Source organism: Paroedura picta, chromosome 12 (genome assembly GCF_049243985.1).
Source record: "Paroedura picta isolate Pp20150507F chromosome 12, Ppicta_v3.0, whole genome shotgun sequence".
In the NCBI taxonomy this organism is placed as follows: Eukaryota; Metazoa; Chordata; class Lepidosauria; order Squamata; family Gekkonidae; genus Paroedura; species Paroedura picta.
This window is the reverse complement of record NC_135380.1, coordinates 50,906,828-50,922,436: the sequence shown is the minus strand read 5'-3', so window position 1 is coordinate 50,922,436 and position 15,609 is coordinate 50,906,828. Positions and strand designations below refer to the sequence as shown.

The 15,609-nt window shown below is 50.2% G+C and overlaps 1 protein-coding gene across 3 annotated transcripts in view; it reads right to left on the bottom strand.

Moving 5' to 3' along the window:
• Nucleotides 1-1,469: 1,469 nt before the first annotated feature.
• SLC27A4 (solute carrier family 27 member 4) overlaps nt 1,470-15,609 on the bottom strand; it is a 66,977-nt gene continuing 52,837 nt past the window's right edge. For all 3 annotated transcript variants that reach the window (XM_077305054.1, XM_077305053.1, XM_077305055.1), the window contains 5 exons: nt 14,599-14,725; nt 10,705-10,842; nt 3,821-3,985; nt 2,568-2,714; nt 1,470-1,857 (listed from right to left, as the gene is read on the bottom strand). In XM_077305054.1, coding sequence (XP_077161169.1) covers nt 1,700-1,857; nt 2,568-2,714; nt 3,821-3,985; nt 10,705-10,842; nt 14,599-14,725 — 735 coding nt within the window. In that variant the 3' untranslated portion in view covers nt 1,470-1,699. The remainder of the gene's footprint in view (nt 1,858-2,567; nt 2,715-3,820; nt 3,986-10,704; nt 10,843-14,598; nt 14,726-15,609) is intronic.

Below are 15,609 nucleotides of genomic sequence, written 5' to 3'. Positions count from 1 at the left end.
TTGTGTGGCTGGCCAGAATCGGACCTGCGTTGCTGTCCAGGAAATAGGTTTTCAAGATCTTTCCTAGAGCCTTTTTGCTGTTGCAGGTACCAGAAACTGAACTCAGGACCTTCTGCAAGCAAAGCTGTCCTCCACAGACTTTGAAAGACTTTCAAAAGATACAGGAGCTACGCACACTAATCCAGGTGTCCCCAACTTCTTTTGGGCCTGCAGGCACATTTGGAATTCTGACATGGGCATGTTGGCTACAGCAGCAAAATGGCGGCCAGAGGAGGAGGAGCCAGCCACAAAATGATTTGCTACAGTTTAACTTCAGGAATGCAGTGTAGACCCTTGTGCTGTGGTGGCAGCTGGTGCCACATCTTAAAAGAATCTGCACAGCCAATCAGCAGCCTTGTTGTCTGAAAATCCTACATGGCCCCACCCTCTTCCTAAAAACTTGGCAGATGCCAGAAGAGATGTTGGTGAGCCCCACAGTGCGCAGGGGCACTGGGATGGTGAGCCCCAATTTTTCTCTAGCCACTCCACCTGGACTTCTCCACTACTAGCTCTGGCCTGGGTCTTCCAGTTCACCAGTGGAGTGCAGTGCAGATATGTCCAGAACACCCTGTGCAACAACCACAGCAATAGAAACACTAATCCCTTTTATCTGTGCTCTGGCAAACAGCTGAGGAACAACATTCATTTATTTTCTTAAATGCAGAAGTCCTCACCTTTTGGAAAGCCCAGGAGGGTTCAGTGTCAGCTAGGAACACTTGTAGAAGGGGGTGAGGTTTCCAAGAGAGACACCGTTGCTGAGGTACAACTCCCAGGAATTGACCACGGAGGCCTTTTGTCTCTGGCCTCCTAAAGAGTAAACGGCGGAACAAAGACAGCAGGGATTGCACACAATAAACAAAAATCTGGTGCTGCCAGCAAGTCAGCAGGACAGAACAAAGAAATCCAGCCCGTTTGTACTAATTTTGCAGTGGATCATTATTTTTTTAAAGCAATAAATTATAACATATCAGCAGACTAAAAAATAGTCCCACTGTGAAACGGGGGGGGGGGGAGATTCTCTGGAGAGGAAAAAGAGGTCAAGTCATGGCAGACAGGCCTTCGCACCGTCCCCTTCCCACGCAATCCACGTTAGCAATAACATTTTAGCAGCCAATAGGAAGGAGACAATCCTTCCTATCAAAAAAGGATCCACAACGTTTTTTTTTCTTTCCGTTTTTTCAAGAGGGTCCTCGCAAAACATTTGGATAAGCTTTGCAGGAGGTCTCCAAAATTCCAGTCCCGGGCCTGGTCAGGAGGGAAAGAAAGCACCACAGTGCCCCCTAGAGGCACCACAAACCAGCACAGCCCTTGCTGGTCTCCATGGCTTTGTGGGGCAACACTGACCCACACCAAGCTCATCCCAGTGGGTTGGGAAATGCCCCACACACCCCTTCCCATCCCAACAGTCACAATTTACATAAAACAGAAAATAAAGCCATAATGGGTTTTTAATGCTTTGGTATGCAACCTTCTCCGTCCACTATCTCCCCAAATTGTATGCCATCGTCCTCTGGAAAACTTGATGAATGGTTTGTTGTTGTTGTTTTAAAAAATCATTTACTGTGCCTTTTCCCCACTTAATTTTTAACCCTCCTGGTTTCCACGTCCTCTCCCACCCTCAGGAGGAGGCAGTGATGCCACAAGAAGAGCAGAGGCTGGTTTACAGTTTCTCCAGTCCCAGCTGGATCCTCTTGTAGACCTCCTCGGTCAACGGAAGGTATCGGCACTGCCTTGGCTCCAGGTAATACAGCTGGTCCTTCACCAAATTGATATTGTAACCTTCCTTGCGCAGCTCCGTTTTCTGGAATTTGAAGGTGCCTGCATCATGAAGGACAGGAAAAGAAGGAACATCCTGTTACGGCATTCCCTCTCCCTTCATTGTGACTTCTGCCAGCTGAGGCCAGAGCGCGGAAGGTCAGAGGGGCCCCTCTATGTGGTTGGACTTGGGGGGGGCGGGGGCTGCTGTAAACTGTGGGACGAGGTTGGGGTTACTTTTGGCCGCCGTGTTCGGTTTTGTATCGGGGAGGGGGGGTTGAGAATGATTTTAATTTTTAATCCTAATCTATGTGAGGTTTTATCCCTATTTATGTAATCCGTCGCAAGACGGCTTTGCTGACAGCGGCAGGAAATAAATCCAACAAACAAACAAAACAAAAAAAGTGAGTCTCCTGAAACAAACAAATAGTGTTACGGTATTCCCTCTCCCTTCATCATGACAGCAAACCAAAAAGGTGAGTCTACTGAAACAAAGAAATGAGCCCTAAAGCAGGGGTCCCCCAGTGTATAACCATAGGCGCCAAGTGTTTTGGGGAAGTGGGTGGGGCCAAGTGGAGTGGTGCTTCTGATTGGCTGTGCACCAGCTACCAGCACGGCATTACTGAAGTTAAAACGGTGCAATCATTTTGCGGCTGGCTCTGCCTCCTGGGGCAGCCATTTTGTGCCAGCCATCTTTTTGCTGTGCCCACCGTGCCATGGCAGAATCGCAAAGGTCTTCCCTAGAGTATCCCCCTCTCCACAAAGGAACTCACTTGTCTTGTGCACTTCTAAAAGCAGCCGCAGGAAAACAGGCCGCGCGTAAGCGGGCAGCTCCTTCTTCATTTCTTCCGCAAAGGCCACCAGGTCGTAGGAGTGGGTGGGGTCAACAATGGATGCCATCCCGGCCTTCCCTTCAGTGCCTGAAACAAACAACCTTGCTGGGACTATTTCTATTTTCTTGGCAACCTCAATAACAGAGGCCAAATCCAGAAGAGGGCCTTGGCTCCAGAGCCTCTGGCTATAAGGAGACCCTGTTCTGCTCTGGAATCCATGTTGCTCCATGATACAATGTCAGTAAATTCTTCCTTCACGTGAGCATGAAGCACAGAAGAGCCGTTCTTCTCCCTGTTCCTCCATGCCCTCCCCTACGGGCCTTCAAGCTTGGGGTCGCCAGCAAGGCACCAGCAACAAGGGGGGGGGAATGCGCAATCAGCGTGGTGCCAATGCCACAGGTGCACCCAGGCATGCCTCAGCGTGGCACTCCAGGAGCCCCAGATTTCACCATAGAGCGTGGGGGGATCCTAGAACTTCTTCACGCTGGCTGACACAGTGAGGTCACTTCTGGGTTCCAGAGGGAAAGGATGCTGTGCCAGCGCTGGTTTCCTCCCACTTCCCCACTGCCCTACCAAGCAGGGCGAGGGCTGGTTGCCAAGCTTTCCTGCCTGTCTCGCAGAGGATACAAATGCAGGCGTGGCAATCAAAGGTACAATATATTCTCAGACACACGCACTCCACAGTAAACTATTACACAAAAATGAAGTACCATGAAAAGCAAAGACTGAAGTCTACAAAGCACATTGAAAATATAATGCTGTATAAATAGAAATCCAGGTTTGACTCTGTGTTGAAAGTAAAGCACTGAAGCGCTGCATCATGCCCATTTTTGGCTCTTTGGCTTGACAGACATCCCGGGGAATTCAGCCTGCTTTGAATCTCTTTTTCAGTGTGTCACAGGAGAGCCAAAGAGACATCGTGCTGATTTTGAAGGATTTGAGCCTTGCACAAGAGTAATATTACAGCACGCTCACAGGTTTTGTGAGCATGCTGTAACATCACTCTTGTGTAATTTGTGAGCATCCATCCTCCCAAGCAGCCCTTTCCTCCAGGGGAACTGAGCTCTGTAGTCTGGAGATGGGCTGGAATTCCAGAATTGGGCCTGGAACCTGACTGTTACCTGACTTGTCAATATAAACAACACAAGGAAACAAGGTACAAGACTTGAAGAGAAAGCTGACTCATCCCTTACCTGGCACCTCAACTCCGTAGACTACGACGTCAGTCATGCTAAGGATGCGGCTTAGTGTCCCCTCCACCTCCGTCGTAGAGACGTTCTCGCCCTTCCAGCGAAATGTGTCCCCGGTGCGGTCCCGGAAGAACATGTAGCCGTACTCGTCCATTACTAGCACGTCCCCTAGAGGAGAATGAAAGAGAGCCCGACAAGAAGTACTGATCGCAGGTTTTGTGAGCCAACTTTTCCCTTGCACCTTGCACCTTGGGCCTAAGGAACCCAACAGCCAATGATCTCCCAAGGCATTTGGTTAAAAAGGTAATTGCTCTGCAACACATAATGGTGGGCTGCAGGAGTTACCAGTTGCACAATGTCTGTATGGGATGATATGGGACTATATATTGAAATGTTATTTTTATAAGGAACCCAGAAATATATTCCTTAGTAGATTACCCCTAATGGCTTATGGAGCCCAGATCTTGAGAAAATATTTTTATTGTTAGATGCAGATTCATATGGTTCTAGCAGGGTCGCATTGCTTGAACTGGCAGCCAGAAGGATTGGGTCTACAATGCTGGAGAGACACTGGAGTGATATCTGGAGATGTATCTTATTTGCTGCCTTTTATCGTATGTTATCCTCCTCCCCTTTCTTTACTCCCCTCCCTTTCTTATTTAAATCATACAATTCTAGAACTGTCAATCTATTATTGTAACATTATCGGGATTTTAAGGGATCCATATTGGTTATGTTTTGTAAAGGCTTATAGCCCACTAAATTCCCTCAACTCTAAAGTGCTTTGCAATCCTCCATTCTTATTCCCAGGAAAAGCATTGTCCCAAGGAACATATGGGGGATGGAGTGAGAATTCCAAGCCAGGCTGGTCAGTAATTTTCCACAGATTACTTATTTATAATCTGCCTTTCTCCCAGGGACTCGAGGAAAATTAAACGGTAGGTCAATACAATCAACTGGATTGGCCATTCAATATTAAATGCAGCAGAAGTCCGGAACCAACCAGAAATCGAGACAATTGGCCTGAAGCATAGCAGAAGTATTAACACGACACATTAGGTGGTACAAAAATTACATGATAGGAACAAAGCCCCCCTCCAGGGCAGCCATTTTCTTCAGAGGAACTGATCTCTGTCATCTGGAGATGAGCTGGAATTCTGGGGGATCCCAAGGCCCCACCTGGAGGCAGGCATCCCTGAACTTCAGTGGGATCCAAGGCCACTGAGTCCCCCCTCCCAGGCACCCACTTTCTCCAGGTAGAAAGTGATTTTTGTGGGCTGAAGATGAGCTGCAAATCCAAGGAATCTCCAGGTCCCAACGATTGCCATCTGGTACATGATAAGAGCTTACTTACAATGAGCTATACACAGCAGTACACACCACAGTCCTTAATCACAGAATCATAGAATAATAGAGTTGGAAGGGCTCTCATGGGTCATCTAGTCCAACCCCTGCACTATGCAGGACACTCACATCCCAATCGCTCATCTACTGTCACCTGCCACCCCCTTGAGCCTTCACAGAGTCAGCCTCTCCGTCAGATGGCTCTCCAGCCTCTGTTTAATGGAGAACCCACCCACTTCCTGAGGAAGGCTGTTCCACTGAGAAACCGCTCTAACTGTCAGGAACGTCTTCTGGATGTTTAGATGGAATTTCTTTTGAATTAATTTCATCCTGTTCGTTCTGGTCTGTCCCTCCGGGGCAAGAGAGAACAATTCTGCTCCATCCTCTCTATGGCACCCTTTTAAATACTTGAAGATGGTTATCAGATCCCCTCTCAGCCGTCTAGGCTAAACAGACCAAGCTCCCCCAACCTTTCTTCATACGTCTTATAGAATGTCCTGGAAGGTTAAAGTGTTCCCCTACAGGTTTTTCAGTCTTGTGGCTTTGGATGTCAGACTTGTGTCCATTAATTCTTTGGGTTTGATGTAGAGAACAGAGGGACATTGTTGGCACTTGATGGCAGATGTACCATACAACTACAGGACCTGAAAGTAGCTGTTTTATTACAAAGAAACTTCAAGAACAGGCTAGAAAGGGAGATTGCAGAAATGCAAGTTACTACAACACTCAATACTTTGACATACCCTGGACTCAACAAGGAAAAAGGTTTTTTATCTCACTATGCATGCTAACCTTATGTAACTTGTATACCCACATTCCTCACAATTTATTTTAATTGGGATTATGTGAATGTTATTACAAAACTCAATACTATGACATACCCAGGACTCAATAGGGACAAAGGCTTTTTATCTCACTATTCATGCTAACCTTGTTCAACTTGTGTATCCATATTCCTCACTGTGTATTTTATTTGTGATAATGTGACTGTAAGATATGACATTGTAATGGAATTTTGAGTGACTCCCTGGCCTTGGGAAGTGACCAGCAATTCCCTGGGGGGAATGTCTCACAGTGGGATGGAGCAAGCAACATATGGGGAGGTGATAGCCTTTGATCTCTGATAACAGCATTTTGGTTTCTCTTTGTAAAGTACACTGAATTCTAGGGATTATCATTGGCTGTATTTGGTTGTGACACAGTCTACTGATGTAACAGAATTGATTTTTGCTAAATATTCCCTGTCATGTAAGAAGATCATAGTCTGACGAAGAGTGCTTGCACTCGAAAGCTCACGCCTTGAATAAATCTTCGTTGGTCTTAAAGGTGCTCCTGGACTCTGATTTTATTGTTGAAGAAGACGAAGAAGAGTTGGTTCTTATATGCCGCTTTTCTCTACCCAAAGGAGTCTCAAAGCGACTTACAATTGCCTTCCCTTTCCTCTCCCCACAACAGACACTCTGTGAGGTGGATGAGGCTGAGAGAGCCCTGAGGTTACTGAAGACGAAGAAGAGTTGGTTCTTATATGCCGCTTTTCTCTACCCAAAGGAGTCTCAAAGCGACTTACAATTGCCTTCCCTTTCCTCTCCCCACAACAGACACTCTGTGAGGTGGATGAGGCTGAGAGAGCCCTGATATTCCAGCTTGGTCAGAACAGTTTTATCAGTGCTGTGGCGAGCCCAAGGTCACCCAGCTGGCTGCATGTGGGGGAGTGCAGAATCAAACCTGGCAAACCAGATTAGAAGTCCGCACTCCTAACCACTACACCAAACTGTCTATCTTACTGCCTGCAAAGAAAAGCCCACTTGAACACATGAAGGTGCCTTATATTGAATTGGCCCATCTGTCTATCAAAGTCAGTGCTGTCCAGTTAGACTAGCCACGGTCTCAGTCTGAGGTCTTTCCCATCCTCTGCTGCCTGGTCCTTTTCACTGGAGATGCTGCCTGGGATTGAACCTGGGAACTTCTGCATGCCAAACAGATGCCCTAATACCAAGCCATGGCTCTTCCCCCTTGAATAATTCAGCCGGGGCAGCGGGAGCCTCTCCAACCTCCTTTAGCAGGCCGTTTCATAATGAGGGAGCAAGAAGGGAGAAAGATTGTGCACAGGCAGTTGTTGCTTTAGCTCCTGTAAAAGGCCCTGCTCTGGTGAGAGAAGTTGTTGTGACCAAAGAATGGGGGCCAAGGCCATGCAGGGCTTTGTGCGAGAAAGCGGATGGCAGCCAATACCTTAAATTGAGCCCAGCAATGAAGGGACTGCCAGCCAAAGGGCCAGAAGAGTGGGCGGAAACAGGCATGCTCCAGATCTGTGCTGAGTCCAGCTCATGAGAAGGGAGAGTGGTAATGATCCCCACCTCATTCTCTGTGTGTCCACGCAACCACGAGCAGAACAGGTACACGTGTACCAACTCTGTACATGGTCCCCATGACTGGAATGGACATTTCCTCCATTGCAGGGATTCGGGTGGTTAGCAATAGAACAATAGAACAAAGTTTGTTGCCACTGGATTCAAGGGTTAGTGCTAGAGGTATGAGCTTTTGTGTACATGCACACTTCATTAGATACATAGGGTGTGTGTACACAAAAGCTTATGCCCAGAATTAAATTTTGTTGGTCTAAAACAGCCTTTCTCAAATTTTTCACCATTGAGAAATCCCTGAAACATTCTTGAAGCTTCAAGAAACCCCAGAAGGGGCATGATCAGGCAGAATATGGTCGGGCAGCAGAGCTGTGGCCACACCCACCTGGGGCCCCTCCAGGCCTACCATTGGCCATTTGGGAAGGGGAGGGTCAACATGAACATATATGGTTGCATCACCTGGTGACTGTTTTAAAAAAGTTTTTTTTTTAAAGTTTTTTTTAAAGTTTTAAAAATCTATTAAAAATTCATTAACTCTCACCCATTTGGGAAGCTCTTCCAGGGGCGTCAAGAAACCCCAGGGTTTCACGTAACCCTGATTTAAGGCCTGGTCTAAAAGATGCCACTGGACTAAAATTTTATTCCATTACATGGATGGAGCCACTTTGGTCACTTTCTCTAAGAAAACTGATCCCTGTCACCTGGAGATCCAGTGTAATCCTAGGAGACCCCAACCACCACCTGCAGCTTGGCAATTCTATTGTTGTCACTATAACAATGCAAAGGATATTGCAGGGAGGCCATTCACACACACAAAAGATTTTCTGCCATTTCAGAAAAAAGCTGAGAAATAATAAATTTTTAGGTATGGAAGAAACAAATACAATCCAGAACGTTGAACATGCAAACGTTTGAGTCCAAATGCTTACCCCACATTTCAACATTCAGGGCCATTCCGCACGAGTTCAAAGTAGCAGAAGGCTTACAAATGGTAAACGCTACTAATTTGCCGTTCCGCATGACGTCGCACACAATCTGCAACAGTCCTGCAACACTAACGCTAAAATCGCTTCGTTGTAGTGATTTCTGGTGAATCCAGAAAAGTGGATTCACCCTCAGAAAATCACTACACTCTTGCAAACAATCTGCAACACTAGCGAAAAAGACCTCAGTGTAGCGGCTGCAACAAAGTCCCTCCCCACTGGCTTTCACCTCCGAACTTCCGGAGAAGCGATCGCCATTTTTTTTTCCTCGGAGTGAGCGGGGAAAGCAATGAACCAGCGAGGCTTCATTCACCCAGCGAGGCTTCTCTGGCTACAGTCCCTCCACAGAAGTACTTTAAAGCTCCCCTACGTCCCCAACCACAACACAGCCCCCTATTTGCAAGTTCATTGTATTTTTGGCCAAAAATCACACCCGTACGGGGGGAGAAGGATTAACTTGGGGGAGCGTGGTACCAATGAATTGCCAGCTCACACGCCAGCTAGATGGGTCTCTCCGTTGCATATTCGTTGCAATGTGTGTGCGTGTGTTGTTTTTAAACCTGTGCTTAAAGGGAAAGGGGCTTTTCGGGAGCATGATAACAACCGCCCATTGGCTGTTCGTTTGATTGATAGCCAGGGGCAGGAACAAGCACAGAAAAAATTGCTTCCTTTCTAGCGATTCCTGCGAGACCGGAAACCTGTGGGGAACGAATGAAACGCTACTGGATTCCACTACAAATGCAGGTATGTGGAACGCCGAGATTCTGCTATTTAAAATAGCGTTTCCGCTTTGTGGAACCAATTGGCAACATTGGTCCTTGTGCGGAAAGGCCCTCCGAGTCAGTATAAATCTACAGTCTTCAGCCTTACTACCCTGAGGGTACTGATTAAATTTGCAGATGATACTAAACTGGGAGGGGTAGTAAACACAACAGAAGAAAGAATCAGGATACAGGATGATCTTGATAGGATCGAGAAGTGGGCTAAACTGAATAAAATGAAGTTCAATAGGGACAAATGTAAAGTTCTGCATTTAGGTAGGAAAAACCACAGATACCAATATAAGATGGTGGAGACTTGTCTTGGCAGTAGCATGTGCAAAAAAGATCTAGGAGTCTTAGTAGACCATAAATTGAACATGAGTCAGCAGTGTGACTCAGTGGCTAAAGAGGCAAATGGGATTTTGGGTTGTATCAAATGGAGTATCGTTTCCAGATCACGGGAGGTGATGGTACCGCTTTACTCTGCTCTGGTTTGGCCTCACTTGGAATCCTGTGTTCAGTTTTGGGCACCCCAGTTGAAGAGGGATGTAGACAAACTGGAGCGTGTCCAGAGAAGGGCGACAAATATGGTGAGGGGTTTGGAGACCAAGACGTATGAAGAAAGGTTGGTCTGTTTAGCCTGGAGAGGAGATGACTGAGTGGGGATTTGATCACCATCTTCAAGTATTTAAAAGGGTGCCATATGGAGGATGGAGCAGAATTGTTCTCTCTTGCCCCAGAGGGACAGACCAGAACCAATGGGATGAAATTAATTCAAAAGAAATTCCGTCTAAACATCGGAAAGAAGTTCCTGACAGCTAGAGCGGTTTCTCAGTGGAACAGGCTTCCTCAGGAGGTGGTGGGTTCTCCATCTGTGGAGATTTTTAAGCAGAGGCTGGAGAGCCATCTGACGGGGAGGCTGATTCTGTGAAGGCTCAAGGGGGTGGCAGGTGACAGTGAAGGAGCGTGAGGGTTGTGAGTGTCCTGCATAGTGCAGGGGGTTGGACCAGATGACCCAGGAGGTCCCTTCCAACTCTGTTATTCTGTGATTCCATGAAAAATGCTGATCCTACTATGTTGAATGAGATACATGCCTTTTGCCATTTCAACGATCTGATAAAAGTTCTTTTATGAAAAGGACTAGGATATAATTTGAACATTATAACGTAAATATAATGTCTCAGATTTTTTAAAAGCATCCGTCTGTCTGTCTGTCTCTGTCTAGTATTCTGCCCCCCCCCCCAGTATACAATGGGCTCCATTTATACTGATTAGGTCTACTCATTGCAACTCCCCCCTTTCTTAAATTTTCCTTTTATTGTTTTTAGCTGATATATTTCCCCCCAAAGAGAAGTCCCCACATGCCTACTCCACACTTAGAGACAGAGGGAGGCCTGAGAGCTGAGCAGAGGGGTAACAATGCATGCGGGAGGCCCCACCAGTGAGGTATGCGGAGTCCCCGTGCGTGAAAACGTTGTGGGCGATCTTCTTATTATTGGCCTCATTGTTCAAGTAGCCATCGAAGCGCTGCAGAGGATCGCTCTGGATGATGCGCCCAACCAGCTGCCCTGGCTCTCCTGGGAAAGAGGGAAGGAAGGAAAAATACGCTGGGTTATGTAGCATCATAATTTTCTAAAATTGATTTTATCCCTAACCTTTTCGGTAATCACCTGTATTTCAGGTTGGGTTTTTGTTTCCCTTTTTATTACTTGATTTTGCAGGGGAACCTTAGGTGGGTGGGATATGAGGAAGGAGGAATTTCAATTGGGGTACAATGCCACAGAATCCCCCCTCCCAAGCAGCCCTTTCCTCCAGGGGAACTGAGCTCTGTAGTCTGGAGATGAGCTGGAATTCCAGGGGATCCCCAGGCCCCACCTAGAGGCTGGCATCCCTCCGTCCCCCTCCCAAGCAGCCCTTTCCTCCAGGGGAACTGTAGTCTGGAGATGAGCTGGAATTCCAGGGGATCCCCAGGCCCCACCTGGAGGCTGGCATCCCTCCGTCCCCCTCCCAAGCAGCCCTTTCCTCCAGGGGAACTGAGCTCTGTAGTCTGGAGATGAGCTGAAATTCCAGGGGATCCCAAGGCCCCACCTGGAGGCTGGCATCCCTCAGTCCCCCTCCCAAGCAGCCCTTTCCTCCAGGGGAACTGAGCTCTGTAGTCTGGAGATGAGCTGGAATTCCAGGGGATCCCGAGGCCCCACCTGGAGGCTGGCATCCCTCCGTCCCCCTCCCAAGCAGCCCTTTCCTCTAGGGGAACTGAGCTCTGTAGTCTGGAGATGAGCTGGAATTCCAGGGGATCCCCAGGCCCCACCTGGAGGCTGGCATCCCTCAGTCCCCCTCCCAAGCAGCCCTTTCCTCCAGGGGAACTGAGCTCTGTAGTCTGGAGATGAGCTGGAATTCCAGGGGATCCCCAGGCCCCACCTGGAGGCTGGCATCCCTCCGTCCCCCTCCCAAGCAGCCCTTTCCTCTAGGGGAACTGAGCTCTGTAGTCTGGAGATGAGCTGGAATTCCAGGGGATCCCCAGGCCCCACCTGGAGGCTGGCATCCCTCAGTCCCCCTCCCAAGCAGCCCTTTCCTCCAGGGGAACTGAGCTCTGTAGTCTGGAGATGAGCTGGAATTCCAGGGGATCCACAGGCCCCACCTAGAGGCTGGCATCCCTCCGTCACCCTCCCAAGCAGCCCTTTCCTCCAGGGAACTGAGCTCTGTAGTCTGGAGGTGAGCTGGAATTCCAGGGGATCCACAGGCCCCACCTAGAGGCTGGCATCCCTCCGTCCCCCTCCCAAGCAGCCCTTTCCTCCAGGGGAACTGTAGTCTGGAGATGAGCTGGAATTCCAGGGGATCCCCAGGCCCCACCTGGAGGCTGGCATCCCTCCGTCCCCCTCCCAAGCAGCCCTTTCCTCCAGGGGAACTGAGCTCTGTAGTCTGGAGATGAGCTGAAATTCCAGGGGATCCCAAGGCCCCACCTGGAGGCTGGCATCCCTCAGTCCCCCTCCCAAGCAACCCTTTCCTCCAGGGGAACTGAGCTCTGTAGTCTGGAGATGAGCTGGAATTCCAGGGGATCCCCAGGCCCCACCTGGAGGCTGGCATCCCTCCGTCCCCCTCCCAAGCAGCCCTTTCCTCTAGGGGAACTGAGCTCTGTAGTCTGGAGATGAGCTGGAATTCCAGGGGATCCCCAGGCCCCACCTGGAGGCTGGCATCCCTCAGTCCCCCTCCCAAGCAGCCCTTTCCTCCAGGGGAACTGAGCTCTGTAGTCTGGAGATGAGCTGGAATTCCAGGGGATCCCCAGGCCCCACCTGGAGGCTGGCATCCCTCCGTCCCCCTCCCAAGCAGCCCTTTCCTCTAGGGGAACTGAGCTCTGTAGTCTGGAGATGAGCTGGAATTCCAGGGGATCCCCAGGCCCCACCTGGAGGCTGGCATCCCTCAGTCCCCCTCCCAAGCAGCCCTTTCCTCCAGGGGAACTGAGCTCTGTAGTCTGGAGATGAGCTGGAATTCCAGGGGATCCACAGGCCCCACCTAGAGGCTGGCATCCCTCCGTCCCCCTCCCAAGCAGCCCTTTCCTCCAGGGAACTGAGCTCTGTAGTCTGGAGATGAGCTGGAATTCCAGGGGATCCACAGGCCCCACCTAGAGGCTGGCATCCCTCCGTCCCCCTCCCAAGCAGCCCTTTCCTCCAGGGGAACTGAGCTCTGTAGTCTGGAGATGAGCTGGAATTCCAGGGGATCCCCAGGCCCCACCTGGAGGCTGGCATCCCTCCATCCCCCTCCCAAGCAGCCCTTTCCTCCAGGGGAACTGAGCTCTGTAGTCTGGAGATGAGCTGGAATTCCGGGGGATCCCCAGGCCCCACCTGGAGGCTGGCATCCCTCCGTCCCCCTCCCAAGCAGCCCTTTCCTCCAGGGGAACTGAGCTCTGTAGTCTGGAGATGAGCTGGAATTCCGGGGGATCCCCAGGCCCCACCTGGAGGCTGGCATCCCTCCGTCCCCCTCCCAAGCAGCCCTTTCCTCCAGGGGAACTGAGCTCTGTAGTCTGGAGATGAGCTGGAATTCCAGGGGATCCCCAGGCCCCACCTGGAGGCTGGCATCCTGGCCTCTGGTTGTGCCTTTTGAGGTTTGCCTTCTCAGAACGGTTATGGACCAGTCAAGCTTCATCCAGCTGCCTAAGAGCTCAACTATTCATTATGTTTTCTCCAGGGTCACCAGGGTTGAATCCATGTGGCAACTTAATTTTCAGGCTTAAAGAAGCCCAATTTGGATTAGGATGTTAGAATATAGGGAGTCATACCCAACCCCCCCCCCCACACACTCACACTCACACTCACAAACAGTCCAGTCAGATTTTATTGCATGCAGCCATAGGCCATAACAATCTGTAACCCGTATAATAAAAGCGAAAAGGGGTGGAAGGAGGTGTTCGCTGCTGTCCCAGCTGTCCCAATCCTCTGGTCATTGCCTCCCCTTCCAATTTGGAGGAAGTGCCAGCTCGGTCACCAGGGGCTGGAGGGAGGGCGGAGGTCCTGGGACTGGGTGTGGTGGGCTGAGGGGGAAGGAGGGAGGGAGCCCTCTCCAGCACTCATCCCCACCCCAAGCAGCCCCGGCCATGGCCTTGCCAGGCCTTGGTGGGGCTGCCAGGGTGGTGGGAGCAGGGCCAGAATGCCCACCAGCACCTCCTTCCACCCCCAAAAGCCCCGTCGCGGCCCACGGAGGCTCTGGAGGGCCTTTTGGCTGCAGTGAGGGAGGCGAAACCCACTGCCCAACAGCGACTCCACCCCCCCGGGCTCCAAGACGCCCGTTGCGGCCTGTGTGACCCTCGGTAGGCCTTTTGGGGGTGGCAGCGGGTGAACCAAACTGGACACCAGCAATCCTCCTCCCGCCCCCAAAAGCCCCAGTGCTGCTACACTGACTTCTGTCAACTATATTGAAGAAGAAGAAGAAGAAGAAGAAGAAGAAGAAGAAGAAGAAGAAGAAGAAGAAGAAGAAGAAGAAGAGTTGGTTCTTCTATGCCACTTTTTCTCAACCCAAAGGAGGCTCAAAGTGGCTTACAGTCGCCTTCCCTTCCTCTGCCCACAACAGACACCCTGTGGGGTGGGTGAGGCTGAGAGAGCCCTGGTATTACTGATCGGTCAGAACAGCTTTATCAGTGCTGTGGGGAGCCCAAGGTCATCCAGCTGGTTGCACGTGGGGGAGCGCAGAATCGAACCCTGCATGCCAGATTAGAAGTCCGCACTCCTAACCGCCACACCAAACCAGTACACCAAATGAGGACATCATCCTCTGCTACTGATCCCACTCCCGTGCCACCCAGTTCCAGGACCTCCCTTCACCCCGTTGCTGCCCAATCTTACCCGGTTTACATCGAATGCAGAGTCCATCAGGTCCCCGGATCAGCTCCATCGTATCCTCATTCACCCGAACCAGGTTGATGGGGTAAATATTGGGTGCGATTCGGCTATTGAAGCCACAAGCACCAAACTGGAGTGGAGAGAATGTTGGAGGTGTAAGGAGAGCCCTGCTGGATTAGACCAACGATCCACCGAGGACAACATCTTCCCAACCTGGGTCAACTGAATGCTCTCTCTCTCTCTCGAGACCTGCCGTCAGGGGCACACAGCTCAACCCCCCTCTTGTTCCTTTTCAGCATTAGTATGGGCATGGACACTGCCTGTGAACGTGGAGGTTCTACTGAGTCAGGGGAGGGGGTAGGAGCACGGCCGTTTCCTTTCACTGCCACGCTCTGCACATGACCAGGCAATTGCACAGAGGCAGGAGTTGGGGGCAGCATGGTCATGGCTATAATCCTTCCCCACACTGTGAGTCGACATGCAGGAGGAGGAGGAGGAGGAGGTGTCAGCTGTACTGGGCTAGTTTAAATGGAGAATACAGGCTGTAATCTGTGTTAAATTTGGCCCAACCCGGGGCTTGTGTGAGGGCCCTTCCCTGAATGTCTTCTCCGATTTTCCTCTGGTTTGATTCAAGGTTCAGACTACTTAAACCGAACGGTCGGGCAGGGAGGTCTGCCTATCAGCTGTTAAGCTATGAGCCATTGAAACCATCTGCCTTGCTCCCCACCTTCCAAGGAGGGGAAGTGAAGCGGAACGCTAAAATGGCTGCCAGCCATTTCAAACTAAGAGTGGAGAGGTGCTCTCTCTCACCTGGCTATGAAGCTTGAACAGCCACCAGCCATTCTGCCAACTGGCTTCACTTCCCTCCGCTTCAGAGCAAAAGCAACTGCAGAAATGGCTGGCAGTCATTTAAACCTAACAGCTTGGTGGGTTTGCCTGCCTTCCAAGTGGCGGTGGGGAAATGAAAGGGACCGCTGTAATGGATCGCAGTCATGAGAGGCCAAAAGCGGGCAC